The sequence below is a fragment of the Charadrius vociferus genome, unplaced genomic scaffold (genome assembly GCF_000708025.1).
Source record: "Charadrius vociferus isolate BGI_N301 unplaced genomic scaffold, ASM70802v2 scaffold585, whole genome shotgun sequence".
In the NCBI taxonomy this organism is placed as follows: Eukaryota; Metazoa; Chordata; class Aves; order Charadriiformes; family Charadriidae; genus Charadrius; species Charadrius vociferus.
This window is the reverse complement of record NW_009648642.1, coordinates 117,077-140,314: the sequence shown is the minus strand read 5'-3', so window position 1 is coordinate 140,314 and position 23,238 is coordinate 117,077. Positions and strand designations below refer to the sequence as shown.

The 23,238-nt window shown below is 50.2% G+C and overlaps 2 protein-coding genes across 2 annotated transcripts in view; both read left to right on the top strand.

Moving 5' to 3' along the window:
- The window catches only part of LOC104287651 (chromosome unknown open reading frame, human C16orf59), a 9,457-nt gene extending 971 nt beyond the window's left edge, over positions 1–8,486 (top strand). Inside the window, exons 2-9 of the mRNA XM_009886377.1 lie at positions 93–148; positions 628–833; positions 2,094–2,125; positions 2,501–2,554; positions 5,032–5,114; positions 5,347–5,448; positions 5,983–6,092; positions 8,340–8,486. Of these exons, the coding sequence (XP_009884679.1) occupies positions 93–148; positions 628–833; positions 2,094–2,125; positions 2,501–2,554; positions 5,032–5,114; positions 5,347–5,448; positions 5,983–6,092; positions 8,340–8,486 (790 nt within the window). The remainder of the gene's footprint in view (positions 1–92; positions 149–627; positions 834–2,093; positions 2,126–2,500; positions 2,555–5,031; positions 5,115–5,346; positions 5,449–5,982; positions 6,093–8,339) is intronic.
- Positions 8,487–20,747: 12,261 nt separating this feature from the next.
- Positions 20,748–23,238, top strand: part of CCNF (cyclin F) — a 57,718-nt gene continuing 55,227 nt past the window's right edge. Inside the window, exon 1 of the mRNA XM_009886375.1 lies at positions 20,748–20,913. Within this exon, the coding sequence (XP_009884677.1) occupies positions 20,748–20,913 (166 nt within the window). The remainder of the gene's footprint in view (positions 20,914–23,238) is intronic.

Here is a 23,238-nt window from a genome sequence, read left to right as displayed (position 1 = left end):
CGTGTGGGAGGCCCCGCGGGCCGTGGGGGGAGCCGGGCCCGGCGGTGCACGGCAGCGCTGACCCCCGGTGCTGTGTTTCTTCCCACTTCCAGGGGCTGTGAGGAAGACGAGCAGCCGCAGCCAGAGCCCGGCTCCAGCGAGGGACAGGGTGAGCGCTTCCCCCTCGGCCTGGTGGTGTCCCCTCATGGCACACCGGGCCCGGGGCTGAGCCAGCCTCGGTGGTGGGAGGCCTTCCAGCGCTCTGCATCGACCTGAAGCCCTCCCTCTACCTCTTTCCTGCCACTTTCCTCCCTGGTGTTAGCTTGGAGTCATCCCACGGTAGCCGAGGGGAGCGGTGATGTGTCTGTGGGGTTGACCGAGACATGGTGGTTGTCTCTTGTTGGTGAAGGGGGAGGTTGACTCAGGAGAACTGTCTCCTCCTGTGACCCACATCCATCCCGGACCTTCAAGGCTTTTGGCAAGCCTGCCTGCATCCCCTGTGTAGTTGCTGTGGGAGTGTGGCCAAAATACCCACTGCACCATTCATTGGGTTCGGTTTCCTTCTGTAATACCTGGAAGAGTGAGTTAGTACAGTGATAAATGGGGAAGATCCAGGTTTGGACCTTCTGATAATGTCTTCTCTTGCAGAGAACAGGCCTTCGCCCAAGGAGCTGGAGGAGCTTGAGCTGCTGAACAGGGCCTTAGAGAAGGCACTGAAAGTCAGGAAAAGCATCTTGAAAGCTCCATTAGAGGCCCAGAGAGCTGCAGGAGGGAAATCTGCAGGTGAGGGACCTGCTCCCGAGAATGCTGAAGAGCAGCCTGTACCTGTTGAGGATGTTCCTGAGAGTGCGAAGGTGAGGGCTATAAGCAAAAAGCCTGCCCCTTTGAGGAAGCCTTCTACATATCAGCTAAGAGCCCCTTACAGGACTGAGCCAGATGTGAAAAAACTGCAAAGGAAAGCGCCAGACAGATGTGTTTCTCAAGGTCCCAGGACAGCTGGGAAGAACCCCTCAAAAGGAGTGGCTTGCAAACAAGGAAGGAGTCATAGGACAGCAATTGGTGCCAGTGACAGAGCGCCCTGTGCAGCAGCTGAATGGCAAAAGACGTCTGGCTTGTCCAAATCTGCCCTGAATGAGCAGCAAAGCTCCTCTGTAGGGGATTCAGCTGGGGGAAAGAACTCTGTAGCTGCTGGCAGGCAGCTGTTTGATGCAGGGAAGAAAAGTTGTGATTCCTTGAGGAAGTCCAGCAGAAAGGAGGACCCTACAGCTGAAGGTGTGTTGGGAAGGAGCACCTCACCTCGGACAGTCACCCTGCAGGAGAAGGGGTAAGTGCTGGGAGATGGGCACCTCTGTCTGGTTGTGCTTCATGTTTAGGCCAGCACATCTGCAAAGCTTGGTCCCTTTGACTGCTCTGTAGAGCCCTGCTGGGTTTCACTGCTCCTCAGATCCTCCTCAAGAGGAAGGATCCTTTACCGTTTAAAAGCTTTTGTTGTGGTTGAGCAAGAACTTTTGTTTTAAGGGCTTACTTATGGATGGCTGCAACTTTGAAAGTGTTTTAATTAAGACACTTATCAGTATTGACTAGAATGCATTTCTTTCAAGTGTTTGATGTAGGAAGAATTATGAAGTGCATGTTACTGAGATTCTCTGTCGAAAAATTATACTTAAAAGACTGGATTTGCATTCAGGCCAGTCTGTCTTGTTTAAAAAAAAAAAATCTACTTTCTTTTCTGTGTAGTCTTTGCTTTAAAGAAACAGTGAAGTTCAGATCTGATACATGCCTGCACCTGGAAAGTGTTCAGAAATTGTTTTCAGCTGCCACAGCCCAACTCTTGTGTTTGTGTGGGGAGGAAATTATCACTGTTCATGTGGTGTTGGAACGGACACAGGACACTGAGTGACAGTTGCTGGGGGAACAGGAATCCAGATTCAAATGTTTATTTACTTAAAATCCCAACTGTGGTCTTGTGCTCCCAGTCTGCATGTGACTAGCTATAACTGCCAACTGACGTGTTTTTGCAATAACAAGTTAGGGATTATTCTACTTCGGGGTTAAGATGCATATTCCCAGTGGAAGCTGAAATATCCCTTTCCCGTTTCTTTGAGTGTGATCAGGTGCTAAGCAAAGCTGCCCTTGTTATGCTCAGGTATGGCAACATAGGGAGGGTTGCTTGTGCTCATGTCTGTAGCAATCTGCTTCCTTGAAGATGTTGTTTCCACGTCTGTGCTCTGCCTTGTCAGGGCTTTGCTTCTCACCTTGGGTGGCCCTCTGATGGCTGGTGGTAGGATGTGGGACCTTTCCCAAGTCAGCCCAGTGACGGCTGTGGAAATGAATGCGCAGGCTGATCCTCCTTCCTTGAGGACAGGCCAAAGGCAGTGGTGGATTCAGTCTCCAGAGTTGTTGACATCTTCCATTACAGCTAAATTAATTTCAAATTTAGACAAAATGTCATTTTCTGTATTTGACCACAAGGCCGTGCTGCTCTCTGGCAGTCAGGTTTGATGCATCTCTTGTTTTGTAGATGCCAGCTGAAGCTACCTCTTCCCTACCGGAAAGCCTATTCCAGGAACTCCAGGTAAGCCCAGACTGATCAGTCCAGAACTACCCTTGGCTTACAGCCAGATGGGGGAGACCTGGCTGGTTTGGGGGTTCCAGGGGAGGCTCTGACCCCGCAGTGTGTGGGGCCTGAGCTCAGAGCAGGAGTCGCCACCAATACAGGATGTCTCTGCAAGGTTGTTTCTGAGGATAGGTGCTTTCTCATTATTCTAGCCACTGGGGTTACTTTTATTTTCCGAGTGATAATTCCTGTTAATCCCTGAGTTGTAAAGGTACTGGAATGATTTAATCGTGGGTTTAATGGTTCTTCAGAAGTCTCTGTTGATACCATTCACTTGTTGAAGGCAGGAAGCCCTGTGGGCTGGGTGCCTGTGTACCCTGTGCAACGAAAGAGTTTCCCAACTGGTTGCTGACCTGAACTGCTCTGCAAGTGCACCTCCTGAACCTGGAAGCACCGCCGCTGCCATTGTCTGAGTTTTTCCTGCTGATGAACTCTCTTAAATAGAGCCAATAACAATGTTACTGCATCCATGGTGCAGGTGGTTGGGTTTCTGGTAAAATCAGTACTCTAGTCCATTCTCCAGCCTTCTGGAAGAGTTTCCCACCATTTCCTTTGAGACATCTTGCCATAATTCATCAGTTTTCTCATTATGTGATTTGTCCAGATAATAAGCTTAAACCCTATCTTAAATCTAGCTATAGCTCCTTGTGCTGCCTTCACGAATTCCTCCTCCTCTTGTGAACTTTTATTTATCAGACGCCAATTTGTTAGTTGCCCTTCAGCAAATTGTAAAGACTTGGCTCCCTTAATGTTCACTTGTAAATTGAGCCTTTTGCCTTCCTAATCATTCTAGTGTAATTTTACACTCTTCACTATTACGTTCAGCTCTGTGACAGATTGAAAATAACCTTTGCTCTGAAGATCCCTTGTAGAGGGAATGCATCTTGCCTGGTAACTTCTGTTTTATTCTGTTCCGTTAACCTTGCTATTTCTTTGCATAATGGGTTTCTGAAAACTGCAGTTTCTATCATGATTTAAAAGATCTGTTTGGGTGGAGAGAAGACACGTGCACACTCAGGTTAGGCAGTCGTGCACTGTGTAACTATTTTAAGCTTCCTCCTGATGGCTCTCACTTATTGCAGCAAGTTTTGGGAGACTGGCTGAGATGCACTGGCTTTTTAAAGCAGTCCTTTACTTAAAAGATATGGGAACTGTGCATCAGTGGAGATGTTGAATTCTGTTGGTGAAATGCACCTCTCTGGTAGCGCTGTTATTTGTGTAACATGTTCTTTTAAAAACTGGACTCTGATACAAGGTCCTGGGCAGCTTCCTCATGATACTGTCCTTAAACCTCTGTTTTGTGTCCCTGATACTGACTCACTTCTGTCATGCTTCTTGCCAAACACACCACTTTGTCCAATTAAAAAAAAAACAAAAAAAAAACCCAAAAAAAAACAGGATTAAAGGAGAGTCTTGAGGAGTTTGGCATATGAAGGAATGGCTGTGATAAAAGCTAGGGTGAGAATTTGTCCTGTCTGCTTTTCTGATTGCGCCCATTGACTAATAGAGTTGATGTACAGAAACTCAAATGATTTACCCCTCAAGACAGGAAGGGAAGATTTGTTGTTTCCTATGGGATAAAAAGATACGTAGGGCAATGCAACAGAATAACTGGTGTGCTGCAAATTCACGATTTGCTTAAAGAAATGTGTTGTTTCTCTTCTGATGGCTGTAAATCCTTCCTCTCAAAACAAGTTGAGAGAAATAACAGGTGTTTTTCAGTGTCTAACGCTTTCTGCAGGGTGTCTTTGTTGATCTAATACGATCTGTCAAAAATGAGGGGGGGAATAGCTAGTAAATAACCTGTAAAAGTGAGGGATGAGGAAGATGCTTGTACTTGAAGTGCTGATAACTCATTGGCGTGTCACAGCTCTTGTGTGAGCACTGTCTGGTACAATGGAGCATAACTCCTCCACCTCCTGCCCCTTTTGAATTTTCAGGGCATGGGAGAGATGTCGTCTCTGCCAAACAAGTGTGGATGCAGCAGCTGCAAGGAACCGTTTTATAGAGAGGATCCAGACAACTGTATCCTTTCTCAGCTCGCCGCCCCCTTCCACGAGCACGTGGTGCAGTATAGCCAGCAGCGGGTGCAGTCACTCTGCAGCATGCTCCCAGCTGGAGAGAGTTACGCCTCCAATAACAGGAGTTCAAGCTAGGTCTCTTAAGAAGTAGGTGTTTGGTTTTTTTTCATAGTGCACCTCTCGAGCAGTCATAAAACTTTCGATCCAGACAAACAAGGCCACAAAGCAAACATGCTGTACACAGCTGTGCTGTCCTCACCTTCCCCCCACAATATCCCTTCATGGGCTGCTTGCCCTCTGCCCCTGGTCCCAGCCAGCCTGGCCCAGGGCTCAGGGTAGTGCACAGAGCTGGTGGTGTGAAACCTTCCTTAAGCTGCTGCCGTTTGAGTTTTGCTCACCGATGCTGGCCTGCAGTCCTGCGGAGATAGAGGAGGAATTAAAGGTCCTCCAGGATGTGCCCTCCCTTCTGAGCCAGCGTGTGGAAGCTGAGCCTGCAGGTAAGGAGATAAAAGGGGCTGGAGGGGGAAGCAGGAGAAATAAGGATTATTTCATTGGGCTCCAGTTCTGTGTGTCTTGTGTTCTTGGCATGTACTGGACATGAGGGACAGGAGCATTCCCTACCTAAAATGAGGGCTGATGAACCCAAGGCCATTCTAGAAACGGGTATTCGGCGGGGGGAAACGTTCCAGTGTGCTCATGCCTGCTGGTTTTCCTCTGTATCTCTTCTAGACCATCCCACTCTGCAACGGGAATATGAAAGCCTTCTAACCTTGGAGGGTTTGCAAACCACAGTTTCCCAGTGCCTGCACAAGCTGCAGCTTCTGCGAGCAGGTGAGCTAGTCCCTGGTTTTGTAGCCCGCTATGAATGTGGCCAGCTGTGCTCAAACAGTAGTTCGCTATCTGTGCGCAGACCACTGTGGACCAACATAACTTTTCTCCTTGGTTATCTTTAATGGTAACGTAGCAAGTAAAATTCTCTCGTGGCAAACAAAGCTGTGGTGTCTGTTTGCCACCCATCTGTGTTCAGGAGAGGCTTGGGACTCTTAGTGTGTGCAATTCAGGAGGGCTGGTGAGGGAGCTGTTGAGAGACAAGGGAGACTGCATGCCATAGCTTCAGATGTCATGATTGTGCCATATGTGAGGAGCTTACCCCAACTAATAGATTGTCATTAGTCATTCATTTCTAGCAACAGTAAGTAGACCACAAAGTACAAAATTTAACTTGTATATTTCTGCCTCCTGCCAATTCTTCCACTCTGGCAGCTGTGGAGTCCCAGGCAAGGCTGCGCCCAGGCTGCGCTGAGGATGTAGGAAGCTGCTCTCCAGCCTGTGTTCCTCCCAGGGGACAGACGTGTGACAGTGCAGGTGTGCTGGCTGTGCCTCTCCTTTGTTACTCCAGTCTCCAGGAGCTGAGGGACCTGTTTGCCTTGAAGCTGCGAGTGTCAATGCTGCACCAAGAAATTGCCTTACAACAGGTAAGTCCTTAAAAGTGGCCCTTTTCCTGGAGTAGGGAAAGAAAAGGGCAATTGTAGGGCAACAGCTGACATACGGGTCTTGAGGGGAGAGCAGCACCACAGCAAGCTCTCCCAGTGGTGCTTCTATTTTTATGCCTCGTGTCTAAGTCCCATCAGTGCTTTGCTTACTTTATAGATGAATGGACTTACTTTTTTTTTTTGTTATTTTTTAAAGTTTGCAGCAGAGACCTCTAATTGTCTGAGCCTTTCCTGATAAGATTTTTGGGTTTGGTTTTTTTTTAGCTACTCTAGAAGAGTTTGGCAATGGAGGATGTTGTTGGTAATGCCTGAAGACCCCTTTCTGTGCCCCTTTACAGTCCCATTAGGGCACCTGCTCTGTCATTCTCTTCCTGCATGACCTCCAGCTAGTGAACTCCTCTGCTGTCTGTTCCTTTCCTTTTAAATCTTAAAGCGCTGTGCTGCTAATCTTGATTTTACTGTTCTGAGACTGCCTGTAAGAACACAGTAGGAGGTCAGCCACTCCACCAGCCTGAGCAGAGTGCTTGGTTCACAGGGATCATTTGTTCTTCTCAACCTACAGCGGCAAAGGGCAGAGAAGATTTGTGCAATCATACCTAACCTTTGCCGTTGACCTGAGTGACAGAGGCTTTGGAAAAGCCATTTCTTGTAAGCTGGGGAAGATATTCATAACTGTTGGTGGTTCTCTCTCTGGCTGAAGATAGATTGCTGCCTGTCTTCAAATGGGACTATAGTGCTATAATCCTGAATTATGGGTTGTGAGGTTTTTGATTTTTATCTGCCCAAAACAAAATAGCGACCAAAACCTGCTGCCTGATGCTTCATCGACTGACTTCATTTCCTCTGCCCATGTATCGAAGTAGGTCTTTTGTGCTGAGTGAGCTCCGAGTATCTGAAGGAGCTCTCTGCAGAGTGTGCAATATGAGTGAAATTCTTGGGACAGGTGAAGTGAATGGACTTGGTACAAAATATGTACATCCTTTCCCAGGGTATTTATCTCTCGGCCAAGCCTGTCTGTTGCCTTTCCATGGAGGAATGCCAAGAATCATAGAGAGTCTTGGTAGCTCCTAGCCTGTCTTTGATGGTGAAGGCCTGTTTCCTCTATTCTTATGCATCAGGTGTGGACCAAGCAGGTGGAAGAGAAGGGGCTTTCTCTTAGGAGAGAGAAGGAAGTGGAGCAGCGTAGCACTCCTTCATGTGCCGGCTTTCCTGTCTGCAGCTCTTGACTCTTCCCAGAGATTTAGCAACTGTGTCCTGTTTCCCTGTCCCTGGGCAGAGATTTACAGAGAACAGGAAAGGGAACCCCCTGCAGATGTTCTGTCTGGGTCTTCCTCTGTTTCCACCACTAAAAAATGCTTTGAGTGAGGTGAATGCTTTGTGCAGTTCATTGTCCACTCTTCTCCTGGGAAGGCAGCGTGTACAGTAGGCTGTGTGGGGTTTTAATGAGCACACTGCTCAGGCTTCATAAGCTGATGCCAGCTGGGGGGGGGGGGAGAATCCCAGGCAAAATGTCTTTCTGAGCATTAATTCAAGAGTGGGGCACTAAAGGCTGACTTTTGCCCTTTGATTGGAAGTTCACCTGTGCTTGAGTTGTCAGTCACAGTCATAATGCCGAAGCTTTGTGCTGTTAATTATGCTGCGACAGGCCGGTGGGCTGTTTGACAGCACGGAGAGGTCACAAGCTAGGCTTAACAAATCAGAGACCAGGTCAGGGGATTTTGGGCAGCTTTAGCATCCCCTGTAGCCTGTGCTGCTGGGGGTGTGCAGGTTTGTTCTGTTTGGGCTGGAGTTGGCCACTTGCACATCTGTCTTGGATTAATGTGGCCCAACTGGGAGGTGACAGGAGCAGTCGTTGAGTGAAGGGTTGAACTTACCATTGGGTGAGTAAGCGCTTCACTGTGTGGTTGCAGAGCTCCTGAGTCAACATCAGCTTCTCACAGAATGCTGATCTCATCCCAGCACTGAGCCATCTCTGCAGCAGAGGAAAAGCACAGCTGTTTGTCCCGCTGCTTCAGGATTGCCGGGTGGCTGCTGGTGTACTTCATGTGCAGAGGATGAACAACTCTGCCTTTGTTAAATATTACAAAAGAAAGTATCTTATCTGTCAACTAGCACGTTATTAGTCATACTGCTGTGGTTAGATTTCACTTGTTATGCAGCCGCTTCACTTCATGGAATTGTAGAAGTGCATGCTGGCTCTGGTGACGCGTCTCCTTTGCTCCTTCCCAGATCACGATGGCAGAACTCCTGCCTGTCCTGGAGTCCAGGCTCTACCCGGAGGCCTCTGCCGCTCAGCTGTATCGGGCAATTTACACACAGCTCTGTGAAGGAGGCAAGAGATTCCCTGTGCTGGTGAGAGATGAGCTGGCAGACTGATCCAGTGGGAACCTCCTACTAGCCATACGCATAACCAGAGACAGTTTTGAGCAATAAATTTTTTTCTATTAACTTTTTTACTCTGCCTGTTTGTCCAGCTAAATTTCGGGGGGGGAGGAGATTGTTTTGATGGTTTTTTTTGTTTATATCACTTCTATGACCTGCTAACTCTGAGGCTTTGTGAAGCCCCTTCAGGGCTTCATCGGCACTGTTTTGTCACTTTTCTTCCAAGGTCTGTCTCTCTGGCTAGCTCTAGGTTCTTGGCCGCCCCAATTGTGACACCAGGCTCCTATAAACAGACAGTAGAATTATTTTTGCTATGTCATCTGGTCATGGTGCCCGAGACAGCGGCTTGAGAAGGGTTGGCCTACCTGCGCTTGGGAGATGTCGGGGAATCCAGCAGCGGCAGGAGGGAGCTGATAGAGCAGCCCGGTAGATGGCACTCGGTCCTTTGCGTTACCGCTGAACCTCTGCCGGTAGCTGCTGGAGGAGCAGCCGCCTTCCAGAGGACTAATGCGATGTCCTGCCTGGCTGTGGAAAACACGGATTCTGTGGCAATCCTGACCTTGTCACGATGGGAAAATTCCAGCTTCGGTTCCTCCTGCATCTTAGCTTTTTGCTTGTAATCCCCAAATCATTTCTATGTGACAAAGCAAAGCTTGAGTCATGTGGGATACCTTTGCTTGTGAGCACTTTGAATTCCGTTTGGGGAAGTACCACTGTGTACCAGTGTTTATTACAGTTTGACTCACGCTATATCTCTTAGCTGAACTAGAGCTGTTTGCTCAGGGGGATTTAGCTCTTGGCAGTGCTGACAGTGGTCTTTATTTTTTCCTTCTGTGTGTTTTTTTTTTTTTTTTCAAGGCCAGAGTTAGTTGTTTGTCTCTTCTGAATGCTTGGCCTTTTCTGACATGCAGAAGTCACTGAAAATCATCCAAATGACAGATGAAAATCAACATCTCTTACTTTCAATTTCTTTTTATTGCATTGCGTTCAGTTCTTTGTAGATGGTATTTGATTTCCCATGGAGTCTGCAATCAGGGCAGGGGTTTGTTACCTTCTTCCCCGCTGCAGCGTGCCGAAGAGTCCTGTGTGGTTTATGTCTGCGTTGTCTACAGGGGAAACAACGATGTGGTCAACAGCACTGGAGGATTGCAAGGTATTGATTAAAGGCTGCAGCTTCTGCCTCCTAAATTAATGTGGTCATATGCCATGGGCATTAACATCTGCATGTTTGAATTTTAGAGATGACATTTGGTATTGTTAATTATCGTGCTGTTATCCATAACTTGTGTCTGTAAGCACTGCATGAGTCATGGAGCATCTGCTTCTTGGCGCAGAGCAGTCCAGTGTAAATTGGCATTAACTTCACTGCCACAGCAAGGACTGCATAGGTGTGAAAGGACTGTGAAAAAGAGACTGAGCCTACAAAAATGGGGTTGTTAAAAGCTCAGAAGGCAAACTGGCACCGTAGGAGGGGTGCAGAGGGGGAGCCCAGCTCTCAGTGGATTGACTGGCAGGTACCTGGATTGTTTTGTGCCTCTGGGTGCAGTGCGGTTTTATTACTCTTCCTACACCATGTGAGAGACGTTTTATAATTTTCATAAATGTGTAAGACTTTAAATCATTTGAATGAGTCACTTCTTCAAATGAGTCTTGTGCTATGGCAGAGATAAAGATTGAATAGCAACTCAATTCAGTGGTTGGGGGGTCTTTCTCATTATAAAAATGTGCCAATGTTATAGAAAGACATTATGCTGGTGCATCAAATTGAGATGAGGAGAAAAGAAAGACGAAAGGTAGTTTTTGTGATGCCAGGGGATGGTATTACAACAATACAGGAAAGGAGCAGTATTTTTGGAAAGTGATAGATGATACCAGTGTTTTGTAGGCACGAACTGAGGAATGGAGACAAAGCACGGTGAGGGTCAGGGAGGATTAGCAGCTCTTATTCCTGCTTTGTCCCCTACAGTAGAGTCTCAAAAGGCTTTTGTTTTTTCACTACTGAAGGATGTGAAGCTGGATCCCTGAGAGGAGACAGTTTTTTGTGGGTTTTTTTTTTCTCTTTTCTTTCCAGAATCTGAGATTTTAAGCATTTCCAACTGCTCTGGTTTGTCTCTTCTACCAGCTTCCTTCTTTCCTTCCCCTCTGCATCTTCTCTACGTACTGGTGTTGGTTTTGCAAATGTGATTGACCACTGGGAAGACATAGTGAACACTGCAGTCAGCAGACCCTCTTGTAGTATTCAATGTACACTAGTGGTCATTTGTTACTTCTGGATGTTCATCGTGTTGAAACCTTCAAGGGGTTTCTCCTGCAGACGTTATCGGCTATGCCACCAAGTGCTTGCTACAGCTCCCTCCTTGGGAGATGCACCATGTAGAGACCAAACAGGGTGGCTTTAGGCATATTCTCCATCTAAACCAGAAATAATTTGAGTCTGCCTTGGTAAAAAAAGAAGGCAAACTTCAAGAGTGGTGTGGAGGAACGTCCTGCCTCTTCCAACCTTTTTGAGGAGGTCTAGCAGAGTGTGAGCAGGGATGGAGCATGACTACCTGTGACCTGCTGAAATGATTGCGTATACAGCATGAGTTGCAGGGTCCCACCCTAGGGCTAAGGGCAGGAAGGACTCCCCAACCGCCCAGGCCAGGAGCACAGGTCACGGTTTGGAGAGGTAAAACCAGATGAACTGTATGAGGGATAAGGGAATTTCATCAACGAGCTGTTTAAGATGGTAAGTGGTGAACTGGGGGGGAAAATCCCAGCTCTCTCTGTAGATGACAAATTTGCTGTCAGTGTTATTCTTCAAATGAGCTTTCTGTGAGCTCCAGAGAGCAGGTTGCTTAATTAAAACACTGTGTAGTCAAGCCTGAAGCGCTAACACCTGACTCAGCAACTTGTCGGGCAGTGTGCAGTCGTGTCCATTGAGGGTTTCTGGAAAGAGCAGTGGTGCTGTAGAATGCTGAGACAGAAAGCTTGTATTTGTACTAGAAGTACTGGGGGAGCTATATGTCTTCCACACACAGCTTTTTTTTTTTTTTTTTTTCTCAAATCAATCTCTCCCTGAGTTACAGCATGAGCTTGGGATTTGCAGCTTGAAGCTTTGCTGAGAAACTTTGTCTGCTTCCAGTAAATCTGAAAGTGATGTTGGGTTACATATGGGCGCAAACCATGCTGTGGATGCTGAACACGGGTAAGGCAGGATGTGTAGCTCTCCTCCAGACTGTCCCAGGGTGTCAAATTCTCAGTGTACTGTAAGCAGTGAGTTGGAAATGCTTTAATAGCCTTGTGAAAGCCAGGAGAAGGGGCCAATACGGATTTCTTTTTTGCAGGCAGACAGCTGGTTCGTGACTGGGCATCTCCAGTCCTGAGTCCTATCACCAGGTGGGGTCCCCGAGAGGCTGTAGCAGATGATGGATCTGACACCAGGGGCTCTTCACTATTTAGCTATAAAATGGGGATTGATATTATTTCACTTGCTCACTAGCTTGGTTTTGCCACATCTATGCTCTCTGGAGCAAGGCCTCTTGTTGTTCTGTGGGGGTTTTTTTAAGCGTATACACTGGGACTGGTGCAGTTAACATCTGATTTCACGGGAAACTTCCTAGTCCTCCTTCACTTCCATTAAAAACAACTTCACAAAACAAAACCCCTAATCATGACTCAGTCCGACATGAAAACAATTCATCAAATAGGTATTAAAATTTCTATTATCCACCATGCAGATCGAATACTATTTTTGTAACATCAAAACCACCATCCAGAAGAAAAGATCTATCATCTTGTTTTTAATTTGTGAAGAAAGAAGGGCTTTAGCATTGTAATAAAGAAAAATCTATTGCTTGTTAATTAATGTGAGCCCAGTTAGAAAGAAGAGGGCAAGAAGCAGTATGCGTGTATGCCAGGGTGTAATGAGCTGGGGGGGGGGGGGCGGGAATTAAAAGCGAGTTTTGAACTGTAATTTCAGAAGGCGAGAAATTACAGCAGTGGGCTCTTTAGGCACGTAAACGGAGATGTTTGACTTATTTTTAGACAGAACAAGAAAGATAATCAGTGGATCTGGAGTTTGGATAGGAAAAAGCAAATAGAAGCAAGCTCTGAGTCAGTGGAGGAGCCTGACCCTGGAGAAGAGCCTGTCTGAAATCTTTCCTCCTGTTTTCCGAGAACAGAAACTCCCAGTTTTGCTAACGCCTGCAAGTTAGGCTTTTTTTCTGCCCTTGCATGTGATGGTGGGAAACAATTTATTAGTCTCATTTTGTCTCCAGTTTAAGAAGAAAACAAGGGAGACTCAGTGCGCACGTTCAGGTCAATAAGGCTTCAAGGTGGGGTTGCTTTATGCACCGCAGATGAAGTTGCCTTGTAAATTATGTTGCGCTGCTCCTCTGTAGCACCTCATCATCCTTTTCCCTCTATTAAAGCTACTGCACTGCATCTGTTGGTGCGGCTGGCGCAGCCTTGTAGCTTTGCAGTTTGGAAAAGTGCATTATCTGAGGATCTCACTCTTTGGGTTTTGTTTTGTTTTCCTGCTACAGGGTCAAAGTTTCAGCGTATACAACACTTCCCTTTTGAAATAAAGTCTCTTAAAGTAAATCTTTCGAAGTTGTTGGGCAGCTCAGTGCCGTCACGCAAGGCGACGGGCGTCTGCAGTTCTCACGGCTTTCAGGAGGAATTGGGTATTTGATACCAACCAGCCACAAGAACAAGTGCACCAGAATGATAATTAAAGGGAAAAAAACAAACAAACAACCCCAGACACAAAAAAACTACCTTTAAAAAATGAATGAAACCATAAATATTCTACAGTGCTTTAATTACGACTGTGCTGGCTGTGTAATGGGACGGAATTCAAATTACTGGATGCGGGGATGAATCAGGCATAGCAATTTCTTTATATTTTAACAAGTTTGGGCTCCATGCAAATTGAAACATAACCATGTGTTTCTGCAAGCCTGGAAGGCTCACTTTTAGCGTTGTTAGGAAATTTGGGGTGTTTGGCAAAAATCCTTGCAACTGTTATCAATCTTAACTACCCGATTTTGTCTGGGAATAAATGGTGTTTGTCAGGACCCATCACTGTGCTCTTCTGGAGTCTTCTCCGTGAGGGTGACAAAGCTCTCGGCAGTGATTGTGCTGTTCTTGCAAAAGCAAACCCGCCGGATTTAATGGAGATGTTTGAATGAACAAACCATTAATGATTCAAATCTTACATGACTACATCTCCCTTCTTGCTAGCAGTGCAAGCGACACTGTCTCCATTTACAGAGAGTAATTCAGAGTTTTGCTTATGTCAATGCAAATGGCATTATTTTGTGTGTGTTTGGTTTTGGTTTGGTTTTCTTTATTGTAATTACGGCATTATTTTTTTTAAAATAGCTTATTCTAATGTGTGAGGTGTATGTCTCTTTTGTGAGCCTTAAAACTAGTGCGGATGCCCCAGGAGTCAGCCTAAGCTCTGCTGTCACCTCTCGCTCTCTGGGCAGTGCCTGCCCAAGGTTGGCCCCACGTGAGCCTCCTGAGCATCTTCTTCGGGGGCAGAGGACATCAACAAAGTTGCTGGGGATCAGCTTTTCTCCTAGTTAGCAGGTTTTTTTCCTGGTTCTGCCTCACACCTCATTCTCAATATTGCTTGCGTAGGGTATCCGCTGTGGTCTGATGTGGGGATCATCAGCTGGTGGGTGACGGGAGAGGAGCAGCAGAAGGTGCGAAGGGAGGTTTGTACGTGCTCAGCCTGCAACAGCGTTGTACGGCACTGGGAAGGAACGTAGCTACCGCCGGGCGGATGATATAGTAATTCTTTTCCATCTGCTCCTATCTATTTGAATCCACAGGAAAGCGTCTTTCTTGTAAGAGGCGTGAATCTCTAATTTCAAAAGCCGTCCCTGTTTCGGAAGTTCCCCTGGCAGGCTGGTGCTGGCTTCCCTGCCTGTGCGGAGCAGTCAGCGCTGGGAGATGCTCCAGTGGGGCTCACCATGCAGCGTAATGACATGGACCCAAAATAGCAGGGCGATGTCACCTAGCAACTTGTCACCGGTGCAGAAGTCTTTGTTGGAGTGGATCAAGGTGACACTTTGCTGCTATTTTCAGACCCGCACTTCCTGATGGCTGTTGCTGCTTTATTCCCCTGCTTTAATTTACCTCCCCCCCCCTTTTGCTGAATCATAGACCTGGAAAATACTTCTGAGGTCATCAGAATCCAAGATTGTGCCTCCTGATTTATTTTGCTGCCTATTTGCCAGCTTTACATGGCACGCAGCAACTTAAAATGGACCCTGAGAGACCTCCTGTGCTTCCTTGATGAAGCTTTCCTGCTGCGGGAGGACTTGCTTCCTTGCTCTTTATCTTCAAATTAATGGAGCTGCTCAAAACTTAACGCTGTCTCTGCCGGGATTTCCGTGGCAGGGTGCAGCCGCGGTGCCATGGTGAGCGCTGAACGGTTGTGCAGGTGTCACTGTTTCCTCTCCCGTGTAATTCCTTCCTCTCTCCCTCCAAGTTTGCAGCCTCGTAGCACTTAACAGCCACCCCTCTATATTTAGGTGGCTTTTGTCAGGCTGCGGGATGGGTATATTTAACGGGTATATTTAATGGCTGCATTAAAACTGTTGGAGTTGCAGTCGAGAGCTCAGAAAAAGCCGCAGTCTCGGGTTGTGGCTGCGATTCAGACCATCTGCGGCAACGGGCCACAGGGTGGTTGATGCCATACTCACCTGCTCTCATTTCACCGCAACTCTTCATTGCAGTCAAAGTTTGTTCATCATGGGGGGAATAGTTGTGCAATAAGTAGTTCTTCGGTATTTCTTGCCCTAGGCTTAATCTAGCAAGTGGCTCTCGCGTGAACTGTATCATATCAACCAAATAAAGGCAGAATTATTCATTTTCTCACAGAGCCACAGGAAGAGAAAAGCCTTGTGGGGATGTCTTAGTTCTTACAAACTACTACTACTTTTTTTTTTTACAGTTGCTCTGTGTGATAAGTCAATGCATGTGGTCTGTTGGTATTTAGTTTCAAGAAAAGCGACGGTCACTTGTTCAGAGCACACTTCTCGTGGACTTCAGGGCTGCCATTCGCTGGATTTCTGCAGCTTAAACCTCAGGATATTGAGCTGTGTGTCCCGAAAATGAGAAAGGAGGTGGGCACGTGTGAGTATTGTTTCTTTGACTGGTGCAGGGATATATGTGAATTGTATAACAGAGATTATTTTTGATTATCTTTGCCCAAAGGTGTTGTTTGCCCTAAGATATGTTGTTTTCTATTCTTGTTTCCAGGCTTATTACCTTCTAGTTTCTGGAAAAAAAAAAAAGTGTAATTCTTTCATCTACAACCCCTTTCTTCTACAGCGTCACATTAGCTCCAGGACGTAGGCGTAGGGCAGCCGGAGCGCGGCAGGACCCGTACGGAGCAGCTAGCGCGTGCGGAGGTGATGGGCTATGTGTGGTGAAGCCGTAAGCAGAGCAAGCGGGTTGTGGGTGTCTCTGCATCCTGCCGGTCTTTATTTTAGCATTTCCTTGTGGTCTCCAAATTATTTTGGGTCTCTGGTTACCCACGTAATTATGACACCCACCGTAAAACTCCTTCCTTCTGCCTGAGCACTGAGTGCCAGGGACTACAGATCGCCTCTGTGCCTTGCTCCTCTGGAGCTTCCCTGGTGGCGGCCAGTGGCAGATTTGGCTCTTGAGCTTCCTTACTTCAGAAATGGAGTAATTAATCTGTTTTAGAGGGATCCTGAGTTCCTCATCCTTTCTCCCTTCAACTCTGTTTCCCTGTCAGGAATCTGGATTTCTTGCTCAAAACACAAGCTGTCCGTTGCCCACCGAAGCCATTAACCCTCTCTGCTCTTTTTCTTCCCCTTTAACAGAAATTTCTGTTTCAAGGTTGGTTTTTTTTCCTTCCTGCAGTTCTTTGCTGCAGTCCTGAGAGAGGGATTCCGGAGCCTTTCCCCTATCCAAGGGCACCGCAGCTCGGCTCGGGGCAGCATCCCGTCCACTGGGAGAGCCTCCCGCTGCCCCATCCATCACCCGGGTGGGTCGGCACAGTCCCTGGGGGGGGTTGTGTGTGAGAGTGTGTGTGTGTGTGTAGGGGGGTGTCATCCATCTCGGCTCCTGCAACGTGACTCATCCAGTCCCAGCTGTGCTTTTCTCTCCTCCTGTGGGAAGAGGGAGGAGGACACATGCAAGTCTCTATTTCTGCTAGGAAAATTACACCCTTAACGTTAGTTGCAGGAGAAGGAGTGTGGAGGGAAGGAGCTGCGGGTCCGGGTGGAGGAGCCCGTCACCCCCATCCAGGAGGGGGAAATTCTGCTTCTTCCCCCTCACCCCCCACCCCCCCCCAAAAAAAGTGCTCACACCATGCAGCCCAACCTGAAGCCTCTTCCTCTCACCCTTTGCATGGTTGTGGGTTCCATAGAAACCCACTGCAAAATCAGTGATTCACCCAAATTTGGCCTTTTTGAATAGAGACGGGCAAGTTTGTCCCTCTGCTTCCTACACGGGAGTATGAGAAGTTTCCTGGACGTGACTCCATCCCAACCTGAGCTCTGTGCAGGGCTGTCCTGGTCCTGCCGAGGTCCAGCGTGGCTCCGTGGTGTGCCGCCTTCCCACCTCTGCTGTCTGCTGGTTCAGTAAAGATCAAATTTCTTTTAAACCATCTCTGGAGATTTAGAGGGTCCTCGGTCGGACGCGCAGGCAGCGCTGCCCACTGCTTCTTTGGAAATACTCTGTGGTGAGCTATGTCTTGGTGGATATGTGGATATACACATGCATGTGTGTATGTGTACGTATAAATGTTTTACTCCTGTATAATGTGGAGCAGCTGTTAACAAAGCAGTGGGTGCAGTGGTTTGTACCAATGCAGGAGACGCACGGGGTTGCTACAGCGGGATCACGGCGGTGTTGCTAAGTCCAATATTCAAATTCATCACAGATCAGAACTTGAGATGCATTAAAACGTCGTGTTTTCCTAACCGCTTGGAGCTTGTTTTTGTCACCTCCTGCTTTTCCAAGGCCAGTCACTGCTCTTCAGCACCACTTCAAAACCGTGTACAGCTCAGGCCACTACTGCTGTCGTGTTTAGACGGAAGCTGAGAGTCCTTCCCACCGCCGTGAGTGGAGGCATGGGGATGCTGGTTGCGGGGGGGTAGGACCAGCGTGGGGATGCTGGGGGTGGGTAGGACCAGCTAGGGCAGGCTGAGGCGGCAGCAGCATCCTCTTGTGGGGGTGGGTAGAGCTGTATTTAGGGGTGTCGTATCACATCACCAGTTTCTTGAGAAGTGGTTTGGCAAGTGGCCCATTGCCAAGCTTGTCACTGGGGTGTTTTCTTCCAGACCACCTCTCCGCAGCAGCAGCAGAACTATTGTAGCTGGAATTTTCTCTGAGGGTTCGGCTCGGGGTAAAGGCTCAGCGCAGAAGATTTTAAGCCTGAAGAGTTTCAAGTTTGACAAAGCTCTGTGAAAATGCAGAGGGAGCCTGTAAGGGGCAGAATCAGCCTTCAGCAGGTTCAAAGGGCATTGACTGGGGGGGTTGTGCTGCTCTTCTTCCCTCTAACGAGCCAGCAGGAGAATAAATAACAAAACTTTGCAGTTTGCAGAGCGCTGTAGCCGCCCTTCTGACTCTTCTGTCTTTATTTTCCCAGCGCTGCTTATTGGCGCAGCCCGAGCCTCTGTGCTCGGGTCCCTGCCGCCCTGCGGCCAATACTGCAGGAGCACAGAAGCCTCCTGCAAATTTGGGAATTCATCTGGTACCTGACCAACTTCCACTTTTGTTATTTATGGATGTTATTTAAGGAAATAGAGGCAAGGAGAGACCCCAGGGCTCTTGTGGCCCCAGCCACCTCCCTTTCTGTGCTAACACGTCTCATGCAGCTTTCCAGACTGAGCCTGGAGAGGGGCAAAGGCCAATTCAAACCAGCTTTATCTTCCACCGGTGTGGGATGATTTTCCCAGGGATGGCGTAGGCATGTGAAGGATGTTCTAAAAAAGCAGAAATGGTATAAAAAAAAAAAAAAAAAGGAAGGATAACATGTCCTCTGTTCCAGAGTAGTGCCCAAACCTCCCCCTTCCCAAGCCAGTCCCGGCAGCTCCTCTGCTTCTCCATCATCTCACCTTCCTGCGGAGCCGCCCTTGTGCTGCACAGCTCTGTTCTCGCCACAGTGTGGATTTTTCTCCCTTATTTTTGGCTTTCTTTCAGTTGATGCCGAAACGCAGCTGGGCCCCATCAGCTCGGGGGAGGCTCTGACCTGGGAAAGGCTCCAGGTCTCCTACGTTTGCTGCGATAGCTCATTCCTTTCCTCTCTCCTTCAGGAAAACCACTTAAAAAACAAAACAAAACACCACAAGAACAGTGCAGGAGAAGCGAGTGGAGATGGGAATGGTTTGTGCCAGCTGTGGTCTCAGTGTCTCCCTGACCCACTCATGGGAGAGGTGGCACAAAGAGGTTTTGTCCACAAAAATAAGTCTCTGCTGGCAGTCAGAGTTGGGCAGGTGCCTTTTGTGCTCAACCCTCTCTGGGCTGTTTGTATCTCCATCCCTGCCCCGGAGCCCCGGGCGGCATCGCCGGGCTCTGCTGCGCTTTGCCACGGGCTGTGGCTGCTGTTGCAAGTGTGTGATCCCGCGCTGGAGGAGGCTGCGGTGCCACCATCCTTCCTGGTCCCCTGGCTGCTCACCCCACGTCCCTCCCAGTGCCACCCCCAGCAGTGTCCTACCACCCCACTGAGTCTCAGCCTTGATCCTTCTCCGGTCCAACCAGCATCTCCGGTCCATGGGCTCCCACTAAGCCCTGTGCCAGGGCACAAAGCTGGCGGAGGGTGACATGGGGAGAAAGAACAGCTTGGAAGGAGGCAGTGGCATTGGCGCTGTGGGGAGGCTGGCAGTACCCCTGCCCCTTCCTTCAGGGTTTCGCTGCCCGTGGGACTGCCTGAAGTGGGCTCTGCAGCAGCGTGGCCCTGCGGGGGCGGCGGGCGGCTCCCCTGCCCCAGCGCTGCCCGGCCGCCGACCAGGCTGGCGAAAGCAGATGCAAACTGAAAACGTGTCCCAGGAGTGATCCCAGCTGGGCTGCAGGCAGCTGCCCGCCCAGAGCGCGAAACAGTTAACAGGCAGCGAGGCCGAGCCGGTCCTCCCACCGGCATGAGCTCACCGCAGCCACCGCCAATCCTCGCTCCAGTCCTCGCCCCGTCTGGCAGCAAAAGAGCCGGGAGCCAAAGCTGGGAGCGAGAGCAGCGGCAGCGAGATCCCGGCCCGTCTGCGCCGAGGCACCCTGAGCCACTAGACAAAGCCGACCATGTAGGATCCGGGCTCTTCCCTCCAGCACTGGCACAGCAGTGGGACGGTGACCTGCGTCCAACCTGCCCGTGCTTTGCGCTGGTCATTCTTTGGATCTCTCGCCAACATGATGGGCTGCAAGTCCAACTCACTCACTTGCCTGCAGGGAGGAAAACCAGGGCTGCAGCCAGCCACAGCCACTGACTCCACCGCTACGCTCAACAAGCTGGCCCTGGCCACGGGCGGGACTGAGAAATCCTGGTACCGCTGCATCTTCCCCTTCGGCATCGTCTCCGTGGTCATCGGCGTAGCAGCGACGTGCATCACCTTCACCATCAATGGCCCGCAAATGGACATCGCTAAGGTGGTCTCGGTGGCCACCTTGATCTTTGGGGTGGGCCTGCTGGTGGCCGCCTACGTGTGCTGGCGGGGCAAGCGGGAGAGGCAGCGGAAGAGGCAGCGCCAGGAGCCCGTCCCCCTAGAGCAGGGAGCCCTATGACCCGGGCTGGGGACAGAGGCTCAGCTCCACCTGGAGCCCCCTGCTCACACACCCCCCTCCGCCCAGCGCCCCACGGCCGCGGGGTGACAGCACTGGCTTTGTCACACCCGAGGAAGGTCCGGATCCTGCCCAAGGTCAGCTTGTTGTCATTGTCCCCCCACGCCGAGCCACGCCGCCCCCAGCACCTGGCCATCGCCGCTCCCACCACGGGCTGGGGGCAGCCCCCGGCCACGTGGGGGGCTCCGTCCCACCCGCCTGCCTGGGACCGGCATGGAAGGAGCCCGGAGAGTGGCCCAAGGAGCACGTCACCATGCGTGGCCCTGCTGCCCGTCCCCACCATGCACCACCCTGCAGCCGGTGCTCAGTGCCGGGGGGCACCGAGACAGTCCGGCAACGCCAGCTCAGAAGAAACTGGTGTCACTTCTGTCCTCTCGTGGTTTTTCCCTGTTGTGAGAGGACTTTCGCGGCTCAGGACAAAAGCAGTTTCCAAAGAAACTCGCTCGGTGCGGAGAGATGCTGGCAGGAGGCAGCCAACGCGCCGGTGTGGCTGGCTTGGCACGAGAGCCCCTGGTCAGGCTGGGTGACCCCTCGGGCTGTGGCTGTTGGGGGTTCATCGTTGGCGGTGTGGCGCGGCATGACAAGCAGAGGAGGAAAGCGGGCTCTTTCCGTCGCCGTGCGGGTGAGCCAGCCTGATGGTGTCCCGGGGGACACATCCCCGCTGCGGGGGGGGTCCATCTGCCTGGGATACCCAGGGCGAAGGGGGTCGTGCTGAGCTCGCAGCAGCCTCCCCCAGCTGTGGGAATCTGAAAGCAATTCTGTGGCTGGAGAAGGAGCTGGAGTTGCATTAAAAAGGAGCAAATACATTTTTACCATTTTTTTTGGAAACCAAGTGCCCGCTCCCATTCTTTGAATTTAGCTTTGAGTGCTTTCCCCTAAAAAATAAGCGAGAGATGTTGGCATGGGTGGGGGGTGGAAATCCCTCTCCAGAGGGTCTCAGAGCAGCACCTCTGCTGTGGGGCTGCTCCCCTGCCCCGGGCCGGCCCCACACCCGGAGGGGCCTCCCGAAACCGGCTCTGGGCTCCTGCACGACAGGCGGCCGTGCCAAGAGCTACAGCGAGCAGCCACGCTCCCGGCCGCGCGGCAGCTGCAGGCTCTCCATGCGCGGCAGAGGAGAGTGAGAGAAGCCAAAACCGCCGCACACGGGGGCAAAGCCGAGCTCGCACCGAGCGTGCAGGAGCTGGGAGCCCGGCCCCCTCCCGAGCATGCCATGCCATATGCCACCCCCTGCCCCAACGCTTCTGCCCCCGTAATTACATTCTCCATCAGCCAGGAGAAAGCCCCAGGAACTGCCGCTCATCACAGCGCACGTGGCGTGGAGCCACCATGCCCGGGATACTGGGATACTGGGACTTGGGGGTCCCGATCCTACAAAGTCTGGTTCAAATGCTCACGGAGTTTGGGAGGTTCGGAGACACCTCCAGCCCCAGCTCTGACCGAAGTTTTGCTCCTAGTGAGGAGAGTGCGGTGTTACAGGGGCCAGCCCAGTGCCGCAGCGGGTGATGAGTTTAGCAGGCGTCGAGCCCAGGCTGTTCTTCGGAAGCCTGATCGTTGCTTCAGGGGGGGTTGCATATCTAAAGTTCACGGTTTCAGCCTATCTCAGGATAAGCAAACCAGTGTTTTCCAGTCCTGGGGAGCTCAGCGGCGTGTGTCGTGGAGGATGCTCAACAAAGCGCTTGCCTACTGAGGGCTAGATGATGATGATGATGATGATTATTATTATTATTACATCTGATTTTTTTATTTCCTTCCTCTTGCTACGACTATTTTAGCGAACAGGTTTGTGGCTGCCTGCAAATTCCTCTGCTCTCACCTTGCTTGTCACCACCGGCCGGGCCATCAGCCCCGCTCCTAATCCTGCCCAAATTCAGCTCCCTTTAAAAGCACTCAGCCCTCATCCCCCTGCGCTGCGAAGCAAGCCCCATCTGCATGGGGTGCAGGGACAGGTTGCTCGAGCGCGCCCGAGGAAAGCCTTGCCAGCCAGCCCGAACTCGCTGGCGTCGGGCCCCGTTATATCACACCCTTTTTTTGATCTTGAAATCTGGTTCCCCAGTGCCAAAACTGCCTCTCTCCTTCTGCTCCCAAAAAGCGTGCTCGGGGCAGCTCTCGGTAGGGCAGCACTTACCCGGCCAGGTGAAGCCCATCCCGGAGAGAACCTGGATGAGCCGGACTTCCCATCCAACCCAGTCCTGGGCTAAAAAGCTCTCTGCAGACTGATATTTTGTTTTGTTTCAGTTAAAACCGTTATTGGATTTGATTGCTGTAGTAAGACACACACACACAAAATCCCTCCTGCTGTCTGCAATAGTTTTATTTTTATGGATGGACTCTGGTGAGTTCCCCTGCAGGACTGTGGCTGCTGCACGCACTGGTTGAAGGGCAAGTCCTGGAGAAATTCATCTCCTTAAAGAGCACCGAGTTATTTTTTTGGCTGCAGGAATAGATGGCTGGGAAAGTTACACCCTGTTTCACAAAGGAACTGGAAGGAAGAAGATAAAAGGACCCACGCACATGGTCAGTCCTCACTCACAGAGCACCCAGGGGTCCAAAATTTGCCAGCCTGCTGGCACCACCCTGTGTTGCTCTTCTTCGGGCAGCATGCAGGATGGAGTTGATGGCTCTTCGTTTACTGGCAGACACCACCACCATCTCGCCCTCCTCCTCCCTGCTGGTGGCATTGCAGATGTGTGGGAGCTTCGTGGCCATGGCCGTTCCCTTCCCTGTGCAAGCTGGGGAGGCTCTGGAGAGCATTCCTCCCGGGCATCCCACCTGGGCATCCCACTCATACATTTTACCTGGGCATCCCACCCGAGCATCCCACCCATACATCCCACCCATACATCCCACCTGGGCACCCCATGACGCTGTTTCGTGGGGTGCAGTGCCCGAAGTCACCCTCCGCTCCGGCAGCCTCAGCCCTGGGTGCTCAGGGCAGAGCGGAAGGCCG